The sequence below is a fragment of the Osmerus mordax genome, chromosome 12 (genome assembly GCF_038355195.1).
Source record: "Osmerus mordax isolate fOsmMor3 chromosome 12, fOsmMor3.pri, whole genome shotgun sequence".
Lineage (NCBI taxonomy): Eukaryota > Metazoa > Chordata > Actinopteri > Osmeriformes > Osmeridae > Osmerus > Osmerus mordax.
Window position 1 is genome coordinate 5,180,233 of NC_090061.1, and position 13,712 is coordinate 5,193,944.

The 13,712-nt window shown below is 45.7% G+C and overlaps 1 protein-coding gene across 3 annotated transcripts in view; it reads right to left on the minus strand.

Moving 5' to 3' along the window:
- Positions 1-213: 213 nt before the first annotated feature.
- fgfrl1a (fibroblast growth factor receptor like 1a) overlaps positions 214-13,712 on the minus strand; it is a 30,802-nt gene continuing 17,303 nt past the window's right edge. For all 3 annotated transcript variants that reach the window (XM_067248216.1, XM_067248215.1, XM_067248214.1), the window contains 4 exons: positions 6,145-6,222; positions 4,206-4,505; positions 2,730-3,083; positions 214-2,429 (listed from right to left, as the gene is read on the minus strand). In XM_067248216.1, the coding sequence (XP_067104317.1) occupies positions 2,014-2,429; positions 2,730-3,083; positions 4,206-4,505; positions 6,145-6,222 (1,148 nt within the window). In that variant the 3' untranslated portion in view covers positions 214-2,013. The remainder of the gene's footprint in view (positions 2,430-2,729; positions 3,084-4,205; positions 4,506-6,144; positions 6,223-13,712) is intronic.

The window sequence follows — 13,712 nt, forward strand, 5'->3', positions numbered from 1 at the left end:
CCTGTCTGATTTTCACATTGAAATTAGGAGAAAGAAAGCACTGAATGTGACCCGTACTTACATTCCCCGTTCTAGGGAGCCCTAATGCAAGTCAGTTATTGAAGTAAGTATTCAATACTGGCCCAGGTTGTTTCATTGTAATGTCTGGTCCACAACTTGATTGTGAAAAAGTTAGCAGAAAAGTACTTTTGTACTCGAGGCACTGTGTTTAAAAAAAGTTTAAAAACAAAAACATGATTTACTTTCACTTTAATGGCATTGGTAAAATGATTAAAATATTTTCTTTTGACAAAAGCATTATTTAACCTAAAAGATGATAGTACAGGATTGTCAAAACAAAGACAGTTTGTATAAGTACATGTCAACGACACATATAAATATTTTACACTTGCTAGGTATTTACTACATAGCTTACACTGTAACTATAAGACAAAAATGCCATTAACGGATTCATTTCTACCAACCTTTTGGATCAAAACAGTTGCTTTAATGCCCAATTGTTTGAATAACGAAATCTCACTCAGGAAAATAAATTAAACACACCATATTGATTTTAGAATCTTGACACTCACTTAGGATGTGGGGGTCATTGAGGGGTCAAGAACAGTCCAGAACTCCCCATAGGAGAGCTGGAAACAACATCAAAGACATTTCCATCAACATATTTGGGATAAGTGCATGGATACGTAATGTGGCAGTCCGTAGCTTTGACACATAGTACATATTACTGGGGTAAACACAGAACAGAACACCCATTTTTCTCACCAATAACGCAGCAATTTGAACATTTTTTATCTTTTGCTTTTCACTCTTATCAAAAAGCATCTTAAAAAGGGGGTCATTACAAACATGAGCAGTCAAAGGCAACAGTTTCATATAGTGGTCAGAGAGTTATAAATGCACGCACACTGTTCAACACACAAGAAGGCCACCTGAGATTTGAAGAGAGTAATAAGTCCTTTTGTGGTTTGGGCTAGCTTTAATGTACCACACACAGGTGTACCACTGAGAGTTCCCAAAGTAACAAGCATGAACAAAACACAGTACTGTATATCTGAAGCATCACTGTAACGCTATATCATGTAATTTCAATATCAATGATCAGCTCTGATGAAGCATGATGATGATGACACGTTGTCTACCCTGGTGGATGATTTCACACCAGGGACACAAACACTGAGGAACAAAGCTGGGATGAGTTTGCAGAGAAGAAACAATTGAAAATAAATCCATCTGGGTGAGCACCGTGCAGCTCAAAGCAGCATAATAGTGTGAAATTGGTGACCAAATGCAATGTGAATCCACAGCAATGGAAGACTTTACTCAATATACTGTAGGCTGCAGGTGAATGTCCAACCATTTCTTCTAAAAGAAATCAAACAGCCAAAATTATTCGGATCCAGCTTTGAGGGGAGAAAACAGGTGACATGCAATCTCTGTTCTCCTGAGTGTCTCTGTCCATCCACCTTTCTCTGTAGTGTTGAGGCTTGTGTTCATAAGATGTCCCCATGTTCAGAAAGGAACAAACATATTTTTAAACGACAGAACTGACTGTATACATTCACGTCCTCCACTCTCAGCAGCCAAAGAGAAGGTTCCAGAACAAGAACATGGCAGATTCTTGTATGTTTCTCTTTGCCCCTAAGGTTTGATAAGATGTCATTTCAGTTAAGTTTCTTGTGAAAAGTTTTTCAGTTGCTCTGTTGGCTCAATTAGTTTGAGTTTGTCATTTACTTTTGACAAAAGGCAATATGAAAATATATGTGATATGGATATTCAATTTTTCCTCACAGTTTGTGTGAGCACACTGGCTCTGTCACAGGCTCACTGGCATGTGCCTTGACATTGTCTTGGCCGTATCTGTGTACAGTACTGTGTGGAACAGGAAAATGGTGGATGTGGACTGGCCCAATAAAAAAAAACAGCCTATTCCATAGACGTGAGAAGCCTTCATATTTCCACCTCAATGGCAGAAACAGAGCTTCACATTCACGCTGCTAGAACCAACCGGTGCTAACACTGGCAGTGGATATGCTGATGCTGGTGCACCTTCCCATCCACGTGGGAGTGTGTGTGGGTGTGGATGTCTGTGTAGATCTTGGGATAGACCTTGGGAGCGAGAGCAGGGCCTCCCCCCTGGACCAGGAGAAGCTGCTGCTGCTGAGCTATGTAGTCCTCGTAGGTCAACGAGCCCAGACACTCTTTATCCCCACAGGCCATGGTGCCGGGGGGAAGGGCTCGGTCGCCAGGGGGTGGGCGCTGGGATGCTGGCAGGGACGGGGCGGCGGAGCAGTGGCGTTTCGATTGGCAGAACCAGAGGAAGGCGGTGCCGAGGATGAAGATCACGCCCGCTGGGATGCCGATGATGACAGGCCAGGGTAGGCTGGGGGACGTTGCCGTGGGGACGGGTGGGAGGTAAGGCTTGGGGTCTGAACAAGGGTAGAAACACAGATGAAGCCGTCAGACATGTCAGAGTACATCCCCAAAACAGCTGTCATGAACCTGGACTCTAGAAAATACATGATGACACAATATAAAAATGTATGTCAAAAAAAGATTTTTTACAACAAATCTTGGAAATGTTCATAAATATTTTTTTTTAAATCAATGGAACAAAAGGTAAAAACAGACAAAAGCAACAGAAAGAATTATGACAATAAAAAAAATAAAGTTTCGGTTGTAAGGATTACGAGTGACTTATGAGTGACTTGATCTGTCGATCGTCTCACCCGGAAGCACGGTAAGGTAAGCGCTGCGGAAGCTGTAGCCCATGGTGTTGGCCCCCAGACAGATGTACATGCCCGCATCCTCCTCCTTGGCCCTGGTGATGAGCAGCTTGTTGAGGTAGGAGCCGTCGGGCCGCGACCACACCTCCCCCGTGGGCAGCACCACGAAGCGGTGCTCGCCCACCTCGATGGTGGAGTTGTATTTGTTCTCGTCCCCCAGCTCCACCCTTTTAAGCCACTGGATGACTGGCTTCACATCGCTTCGCACCTTGCACTGGAAGGAGGTCGTCCCCCCGTAGTCAACGGTGGTATTGACCGGGTGGGTCCCCGTCAGGATGGGTTTCGAGTTGGTACGTTCTGTAACACAGGTTAGACGACAAGGTTGCATGTGAAACTAGGGATGACATTTGGCACTACAACTGCTGATTAGTGGAGGCACAGACATACAGTATCAAATTATTTTAATCCAATTTCTCTTATGTTTTCTAGTTGAAATAAAACTATTGCAGGGGGAGAGATGTCATAAAGAATGTTCTCATCCCAGGCTACAATGCACCAGTAAGGATTCTTTCAATGGCGAAATTGGCAGATAGGAGCTCACCGCTTCTTCTTACAATGCTGTGGCTGATGTGACAGCAGTTGACACACTTACATAATTGTTCCTCTCTCTCTCTCTCTCTCTCTCTCTCTCTCTCTCTCTCTCTCTCTCTCTCTCTCGCTCTCTCTCTCTCTCTCGCTCTCTCTCTCGCTCTCTCTCTCGCTCTCTCTCTCGCTCTCTCTCTCGCTCTCACTCTCACTCTCGCTCTCACTCTCTCTCTTTCTCTCTCTCTCGCTCTCTCTCTCAGCTGACAGTTGCAAAGTTTATGGGTTTAGTTTTCTTAAAGTAGCATTTGACAACATGCAAGTTGCATTTAGTTTGATTCCCTTCCTCCTTCCTTGGCATCCCTTTTGGTAGAAACATGTGTTTCAGGAGTCCAACCACAGCTGGGATTTAATGTGCAGCACATGGGGACGTCTGGGAGAGAAGCTGGTCCGCTCAACAGAGCCTCATCATCGCTTCCTCTGACCCAACAAACCGACACCAACCAACATGAAAACAAACCTATGCTCAAAACTAACATTTAGTCCAAGCCAGTCTGACAAGTGCACTGACATTAGTTTCAGAAGTTCTCAACACTGTACATCTCAGAGTTATGGAGCACGGTGCCTGCAATGAGTACATTCAGGAATACTTGCACTGGCACAATATTTTATATTTTGTTGAACAGCAAGTATGCTGTTCAACACTCTTCAGCATTACTCTGATGTACCTTCCACCCACATCACTGGATACAGGAACAAAAGATGTCTGAGCAATAATACTTTCATCAGGCCATGCTTTGTGCATGAATCACCCCCTCCGACCCAAACGAGGGCATGGTGATTCACGGCCAGATCGACCTCCTTCTATCAAACGCGTTCATAAGCAGAGATACTTACGTATGACCTCCACCTTGTAGGTGGCGTTGATCTCCCCTGCTCGGTTGGAGACGTGGCAGGTGTACCTGCCGCTCTGCTCGGGCGTCAGGTTCTTGAGACTGAGGGTCCACTTCTTCTTGCGGCCCTCGGCCCCGCCCGGCCCTTCACCCGCGTCCCCCAGCAGTGGACGGCTGTCCTTCAGCCACACGATGTCTGGCCGCGGGTTCCCGCTCGCCGTGCACTTCAGGCGCACCGAGCTGCCCACGGGGCGGGCGATGACGCGCTTCCTCATCTTCGCCGGCTGCGTGAACCGTGGACGGACTGGGAGGTCCATGAGCGGAGGAGAGGAGAGAGGGAGAGGAGAGAGGGAGAAGAGAGGGAGAGGAGAGAGGGAGGTAGAAGAGAGGGAGAGGAGGGAGGGAGGGAGAAGAGAGGGAGAGGAGGGAGGGAGGGAGAAGAGAGGGAGAGGAGAGAGGGAGAGGAGAGAGAGAGAAGAGAGGGAGAGGAGGGAGAGAGGGAGAGGAGAGAGAGAGAAGAGAGGGAGAGGAGGGAGAGAGGGAGAAGGGAGGGAGAGGAGAGAGGGAGGGAGAAGAGAGGGAATAGGAGAGAGGGAGAGGAGAGAGAGGGAGAAGAGAGGGAGAGGAGAGAGGGAGGGAGGGAGGGAGAGGGGAGAGAGGGAGAAGAGACGGAGAGGAGAGGAGAGAGGAGAGGAGGGAGAAGAGAGGGAAAGGAGAGAGGGAGAAGAGAGGGAGAAGATAGGGAGAGGGGAGAGGGAGAGGGAGAAGAGAGGGAGAGGGGAGAGGAGAGAGGGAGAAGAGAGAGGGAGAGGAGAGAGGGAGGGAGATTCATGAGGAGAACAGTTCTACTGAACCTTTTGATTTTACAGACCGCATAGTCTCTTTGCGCATGAGACACCGGTTAGATGTTTCTGTGAATCACACGTTCTGTCTGTTTTGGCAAGATCATGTTTGTTCTGACTAAATAAATACCTAAAAGAAACAAGAGTGATTCACAAGATTGGGACCCCAAAACTGTTTGTGGTTTGGAGGCAGCACAGGGTGGCTGGGAAGGGGGGGAAGGGGGGGAGTCAGTTGGCTGAGCGGTGAGGGAGTCGGGCTAGTAATCCGAAGGTTGCCAGTTCGATTCCCGGTCATGCCAACTGACGTTGTGTCCTTGGGCAAGGCACTTCACCCTACTTGCCTCGGGGGAATGTCCCTGTACTTACTGTAAGTCGCTCTGGATAAGAGCGTCTGCTAAATGACTAAATGTAAATGTAAATGTCTAGGAAGGAGAGAATAGAGTGCTGGAGAAGGAGACATAACTGAAAGGACAGCAGGAGGGATTTGGCCCCAGAGGGAGCACTTAACTGCAACACTTCACAGTGTAAAAATACTCATGGCAGTCCTCCTTTGAAGAGGGTGAAACATGACTGGCCACATTCTCTGTGTATGTTTGTATGTATGTGTGTGTGTATGCATATAAAGGCAATCACAGAATCCACAAAGGTGGCCATGGTGAGAGAGAGAGATGGAATGTTTCCCCTATCATACTTCACCCAAATAGCCATCTCTCTGGCCTGTCAGAGGCAATTATCTAAGCAAACAGCACCCTGGGAAGTCTGTGTGAGTATGAATGATATGCTGTTAATTCGCTGTCTTTTGAACGTGTGAGTATGTTTGTGTGTGTATGCGTGTGTGCGTGCATAATTCAATTCACTTTATTGATCCCAAAGTGCTCAGGAATGTTTGATGCATAAAAAGTTTTAAAAGTTGATAGCCACCCACATGCTAACTGCTTCAACGGTTTGTTTTCTGCTACCTCTGTTTAAGTTTTTAGGACTATGCTGCTGGAATTTGGAGTAGGTCTGTTATTACAAAGATTGTATCTTGGCAATGCAGAGATTCATATCTTTATGCATAGATTAACATGTAAAGATAAAAACTAGAATTTGGGTTCTTACCCAGCTTTCCAGTCAGCTCTGGTGAGTGTTCTCCATCTTCTCCTGCCCCTGTGCCATCCCTTACAGAGCTGGAGTCATCTGCATGTAGACAGAGGGAAAGATGGGACAAATACATTAAATAACATTGACATAAACATCGATTTGTATAGCCCTTTTTACAAGCAATGTCAGAGGGCTTAAATCAAGTCACAAACTTCACAGGTCCAACCCATGTCTTCAGCTGTGGCTAAGCGCTTCTGTTGCAGGGGCTGCAATGTCTCTGAAGTTGCAGGGATTTCAGATTTATGGCCAAGACATGGTCACATGCCCAGTATCAAAGCAGGTTGAAATACCCATGCCCAACTCCTATCTGAGCCTCATGCTCAGTTCTACCCCCCATCCACCCATCCATCAGTCTATCCGTCCGTCCATCCGTCCAGCCATCTTCCATCCATCCATCCTCACAGCCAGCGACCAGAGTGACGGGTCAATAATGATAACACAATGCCTTACACATCTGCTTTGCGTCACGCTAGGAACCACTTCAAGATGGAACCATCTTCTCTGAGCTGCGAGGCAACTGCAGAGGATCCACATCTGCACTGACTGTGTCAGAGCAGACCCCCGGATCGGATGAGTGACCCCTTCATCCATCCACAGCCTCCCACACAGCCTTCAGCTCTCATTCTTACTCGGCCAAATGGAAAGTTTCAGTAAGAACCTGATGTGGATCGTGAGGGGAACTGAAGAAGAAGGACCACCTGTGAGATCCGCACGTGTGTGCACACTGATTTAGAGGCAACTTCTCCCAAAGTTCACCATTTGGAAGGAAAATAAAGAAATGCAATAGCAGTAAAAACCACTTCCCTCGGGCTGTATTGGACTGTATTTTTAGAGGGTGTGTGTGTGTTCAAAGACTGCACTGGCCAACCGCCATCTGTGAGTCTAAGTGGCAATCTAAAGTGTGTGAGCTCTGGTTACAGCACCTTTCTCCCCCCTCCTCCCAGCGCTACATGACTGGCGTACTCTGGGCTGCTTTGTCTTTGAAGCCTGCGGGCGGGAACTTGGATCTGCCAGTGTCGGCGGTTTAACACTCTTCGAGTACAACGCCACGACAAACCCCTCAGAGGGACAACACCGCAGACCGTAGCTAGGACACCTGAACACTTCATTATCACTCCGCTGCTAGGACAACTGTGCCACACACACAAGCCAGGCCAAGCACCAGCCATACCTCATGACAATCCTCTGCAAACCCAACTATTTCTCAGGCATTTTGCAATGTTTTCCATGTTGGTTTTGAAGTTATTTTATCAAAATCTGTTTTTATTGTACACATATGTTTATGAAGCTCGTCCAGGGACTGAACTCACAGCTCTGAGGTTGCCAGCTCAATGTGCATCCAATACAACAACTGAGGCCAATACACCGTGTCTCCCAGAACTTCCTCATAGTCCTCTAGGTTCCATTCAGTCTGATGTTTTCACTTGAATGTACTTTCAAATAATAAAATGATTGAGTGCCTGGACTGCACATAAATGTGAACACAGACACAGGGTACACATGTCAAAAATCATTCCACAGTTCAGCTGCATTCAATAATACCATACCCCAATTCTTTTGATCAGTTTCTAAACTATAATCATCCGCCAAATGTCTTGCCTACAAAAACACAGTAATATAGCTTCCATGAAACAGCATTCGCTTTCTGATATATATCCAAATATCACTCTACCCCCTAAAAATTACCCCCTGCCCCACCTTCCTCTCCACCCATCAAAAGCTCTGTGATTTACAGAAAGTCAAACAAAGACATAAAGTAGGAGGGTTGTCAGGTTTCCCTATAAAACAAACTCCTTTACCCCAATTTCTTTCGTTATTCCTTTTTTCTTTTCTTTCTCTTCTTTCTTTCTGGCCTTAGTTCCTTCCTCAGGAGAGGGAGGCAAACTGGGCACAACAACACGCTACATTTCACACATTGACTGTCTGTGTGTGTGACAGGGCTGTGTTGACTTCCACGTCTGTGCAGAGTGGGATCAGCCTTACATGGCCTGCTTCAGAAACTCGAGAACTGAGGTCTGTTACGGCAGGGCCCTTGGCCATTAGGGACCCTCTGTTTTGCTATAGGGTCATGTCCTTCTCGGATTTTAATTTCAAGACACTGGATATTAGAACATGGGTATAGGAGGGGTGAAATATTTATTTTAAAAACTTGTAAACAATCTAGGGTGTACTTGGTTTATCTGATGTAGCGCAACGGGATTATAAAAGAAAATGTGAACTGTTGGTTCAGTGATCTAAATCAAGTTCACCTAAAGGTTCTTAGTCAGTAGTTGGATTATGTTGTTGGACAATAACAAGTCTTCTCCACTGAGTTGTGGCTGGCACTTACAAGCTAGCTAACCTTCAGAAACAAACACTAGCTGAAAAACCTTTTCCAAAATTCCAAAATGTTCCAAGACCTTGACTCTCTACACACACAAAAATATATCGGGCATGAACATCCAGTTGAGATGCTTGGCCACTCACAGAATTAAGACCCCTCCGCTGAATCACACCATGATTTGACCTGACAGGCGCCAGGACGCTGCAGTGCCAGAGTTACCCTTCACCCCTCATCCCCAGGCAGATCAAAGCCCCTGCTCAACTCCCAGCTCCACGGATCCAAACAAGCAATATTTCCTCTTAAGCTATATACTAATTACTCTGTCATCTTCTCTGCTGTTACAGCGTAACTGGAGAAGCAAAACGAAAGAGATATTGTTTTTCTACCTACACAAATTGGACCTCAAGAGTACTGACAGTTAGACGCTTTCAAAAGTTTGGTCCTGGCCTTCAACCCCCCCCTAATTTCCTTGGGTCTGATTTACACTGCCATCAGGCAGCGACCTGACTTATGGAAACCATTACAGCCTTTCCAGCTACACAGCTCTGTATTTACGAAGGGCTCCTGCCTCTAAACTGGGGGCAGATTTACGATGCAGGCCCTCGGAACAGACAGAGTTACAATACACGCTACAGACGAACAACGCAGGAATGAACAGCACTGACAAGACGACAGATTAACGTCCTGTCCTGTATATTTACGATCAAAATCACACCAGCGGCAATACATATTTGAAGCGCTAACATTTCCAAGTTTGTTAAATGTTTGACTGAATCCGCACTGTTGGCTAAATGTTTCTGTAGACTGGGAGGTCTGTGAACTTAATTGACCAAACTGTGGTCTACTTTAATGCATTTGGAGACCTATTTTTCTCTCAGCTCTCTCTCTTCCTCCAACTCTCTATCTCGCTCTCTCTCTCTTTTTTTCTCTCTTTCTTGCTCTCTCCCTCTTATCACCCTAACACACAAACACAAGCTCACAAACAGAAAATACAGACACACACAAACTTGACTTTTTCTGAAGAGAATATTTAAAAGAAAGAAAGGTCATAAAGTAAATGTCTTCCATTCGTTTTGATACATTCCTTCTCATAGCTCTTTCTACCAGATAGCAATTTCTCTTAAGAAATAAACTCTTACAGACCCCTGCCAAGACAACAAAATGTTTATGACTAATACAATTTACAAATGTGATTACACGTTTGCCGACAATGCCGAGCCTGTTTCTCTGAAATATGAACATGCATTGGCGTGACTGTGAATTGTTTCCAGCTTTCAGCCATCGCTCCATAAGATAATTTGTGTGCATGGGGCTGATTACCCAGCATGCCTTTCTCTCTGGCAGCAGATCTGGCCAGGGGTGTGGGGCGCGGGGCAGGTTTAGAGAGTCCTTACTCCGTGGAGAGGAGAGATTGACCCTGGTATTAGGCCTTTCCTCCCCTCTTTACTGGATTACCGGCACCGATGAAGCAGAGGCGGACCATGTGATGTCCTGCCCAAAGGCATGCTGGGAGCAGAGAACCATGGAGTCTGAGGAATGGTCTGGGTAAAAAATCTTAACCATTCTCTCTTTCTGTACCCTGGATAGTGATCCTAAAGAGTTACCTGGCTGAAGAACTGGTTGGGTGGCGAGATTGTTTATCATTAAACTTGACTCACATTTCCTTGGGCTGAGAACATTTTTTTGTTTCATGTAAAAAAAAAAAAATACAATTGTTGTCAGTACCTTTCTCACTATGGTGTTCATTGGTTTACTATACTCTGTCCTTTACTTTACAGATATATTAATGACAAATCTCTGTACATGTCCAGTTCCACACGCTTGATTCTTAGACTCAACAATACAGAGATTAGAAAACCGCAGAGATCCTTCACTTAACCCCAGCATACAGGCAGCTCCTCAGCCTTGGCTCTCTAAAGTTACAGAAAACCAGGAGAAGTTCACAAGTCTTAACTCTAACACCTCTCAGCATGTTTAAAGTGAAGGTAAGCTGGACTCTACAGAAACAAAGTACCATTTTCTGATCAAACAATCAGTTTTTAGACATAATAAAAAACATGGATTTTGCACAGGGGCACTGTGTAGAGTGAATACTGGCCAGTACGTGTTTCTATCACAAACAAAGTGAGTGAGGGTGTATATGTGTCTTTGTGCGTACACCGCGTGTGTGTGTGTGTGTGTGTCTGTAGGTCTAACTCTGAGCAGGGCTCTGTGTTTCCTGGTGTTGGCATGTGGTTTGATCTCCTGCCATGAAGGGGCTCTGTAGTCTAATAGTGGCCACCTGTGTGAGGAAATACAGGACCTGCTCTGCTCCACCTCTGTTTCCACTGGAGGCCACAGAGATCAGCATGCACAGCTGGGACACACACACATTCTCCCTCCCCCTCCCTCCCTCCCTCCCTCCCTCCCTCCCTCCCTCCCTCCCTCCCTCCCTCCCTCCCTCCCTCCCTCCCTCCCTCCCTCCCTCCCTCCCTCCCTCCCTCCCTCTCTCCCTCTCCCTCTCCCTCTCCCTCTCCCTCTCCCTCTCTCTCTCTCTCTCTCTCCCTCTCTCCCTCTCTCTCCCTCTCTCTCCCTCCCTCTCTCTCTCTTCCTCCCTCTCCACACACATACTCACCCATACACGCTCACTATCTCTGCGTTTTCTACACACACACACTCTCTCTTTCTCTATCTCTCTTTCTCTAATTCTGCCTTTCTCTTTTACACACATACAGAAACAATTCACATTGTCCTTGACTGTCATTTTGAGAAAAAAAAAAAAGTGTAATCTAACATGTAAAGTGGTGTGGATGAGAGAAGGTAGCTGTTTCATCTCTGTAATGTTCTATGACGGCTACACTGACCCGGGTCACCCTGAGATAACAAGGCCTTTAGAACCACAATGTTTTTCCTGTGAGGAGCCTGTCTGTGAGTTTATAACAGTCGCCACACATGTCCACTAGGGGGAGATGATGTTTGATTACAGTCAAAACCATTAGTGCAGCCTTTCACTGAATGAAATCTATAAAATACACTTAGTGTAATTAAGTTCAAATGGACATTCATGACTGATGTGGTACAGAGGATTGAATTCTTGTATTAACCAGTCACTTCTCATACTCAAATAGGCTCTTTGGTATATTAATAAACCATATGCCAGACATAATTGTTATTCTCGAGGTTGAGGTCAAATTAAATCCACAATTGGATTGTTGAGAGGAACAGACAGAAAACGAACACTGAAAAATATATCCTTAGACCATGGAACATCACCTTTTTTTACATTGTAAATGCAATGCCAACTGTCTAAAATAACATCTAGTTTGTGACCGCTAGTCATAAATGTCAAGAGCGATGCATTTTATATGTACTGAAACCTACAGTTGGGGATCATGTTCTGCTTGTATGCGCACTAAAGAGCCTGCTTTGCTTCACTGTGTGACCCTGGGTTTTCAGCCTTGGTCAGACAGCAGATTTTCCTAGTGCCTGTTTTCTCCAGGCTGCTTTCTATCACGCTTGCACTTCATCTGCCTGTACACACAGGGTCACGCAGAAGGGGATTCTTACAGTAATGGGTATGGGATGAGCTGGGGAAGATAGCACGGATCCTTGACCCCCCCCCCGCTCCCCACCCGGTAGTGCATGTGTGATGACCTCTTGTCTGGTCTCTTCAACTGGCCCCCTCATCAGCCCAGCTGCTTCAGTGTAACCCTAGTAAACATCAATACCAGGACGGGGCTTTGCCGAATTAACATATCTCACATATTGATCGCTCTGCGCTCTCTTTGAAACCGACACCCCCGTCCCTGCACTTTGAACTGCCTCTCCCGCTCGCTCTCTTGCTCGCTCTCTCTTTCCGCACAGTTCTGTCCAAATTGTTTAAATATATAGGAGGTTCCTGTTTTAGTGAAACGAGAGAACATTCAAAGATTGAGGGAAAATACACACACACAAACTGTACGGCACTCCAATCTGAAACAGAACAAACATTGGTCAGCAATATTGGAGACTTCTGGACATGATCACGAATCACATTGATTTGTTGATCACTGTTTATGTACTGTAACTAATCGAATCAAAAAGAAACATGAACCGCAAAAAAAAGAAAAAGAAAAACTGCCGACTTAAGGCACTGCCAAGCTCTTTCATGGGAACATGTAAACGAGTCTTATATCATGTATGTGAGCAAAGAGAAGCCCATGGACACACATAAATAATCTGCAATACAGCGTTACTGCAACGTTCCCTGCCGGAATGCGAGAATGTCTCGCACGTCTCACACTTCAAAGAGGATACTGATCCCAGGGAGTAAACCTCCACGATCTGGCCTGCTTCACCGCGCGCAGATCAGTGGCGTACAGCCGACACTGGATGCCTCTGATGAAGTGTTTACACTCATAAACTGGCCCGTCACTCTTTTGCTTGTGTGTGCCGGTTGTGTAGTACTGGTTTCAATTATACAATTGAACTCGATCAATTCAACAAAAACAAAAAAAATTGCGTCTCTTTGGACTCAAAAAGCGTCACCCACGCATGAATGTGCAGGCTCGTGGATCCCAGATGAACTAGCTAACTGGAGGAGGAGGGGGGGGGGGGGGGAAGTGACGACAGCAATGTCTGTTGTGGTTTGGGCTTGGAAATTTTACACAACATATTTACAACCCAAGTCTGACTCCTTTTCCACTTTGCTCATACGACAGCTTTGTACCTTCTGCCAAACGTGTACAGTGCAGAAACATAATCAAGACGTCACACTCACTTAGACCTTACAAATCACCCAGTTGAGACTCCAGACCACATCAAAGCTGAACTCTCACTCAGGGGAAAATGTCTCTGCCACACAGACATACCTTTATAAGCTGTGGTAAATCTCTTAATAACTCAAACCTCTTTCCTTCAAACACAAAACGGCATTATAGTGGATGGCTACATGGTGGACTTCCGTAGGAGCAGAAAAAGTGGTTGAATAAAGGAATTACAAGGCCTAAGTGTGAAGTCTGTGGACACGCTAAAATGAGTGTTGTGAATACAGTCTGACAAGATGCTGTCAGGGGAGAGGAATGTCGGAAACAGGCAGTCGTTCTAAACCATGAACAGTGCTCCAAGCCATTGCTCTTAACACGCTGTGGTGCTGATCAAACTACCAGTCAATATTAGGGCCATAGAGGAACAGCTTCCATGTTTGTCTTACCGCTGAGAAGGTCGAACAAACAACCAAACTGAC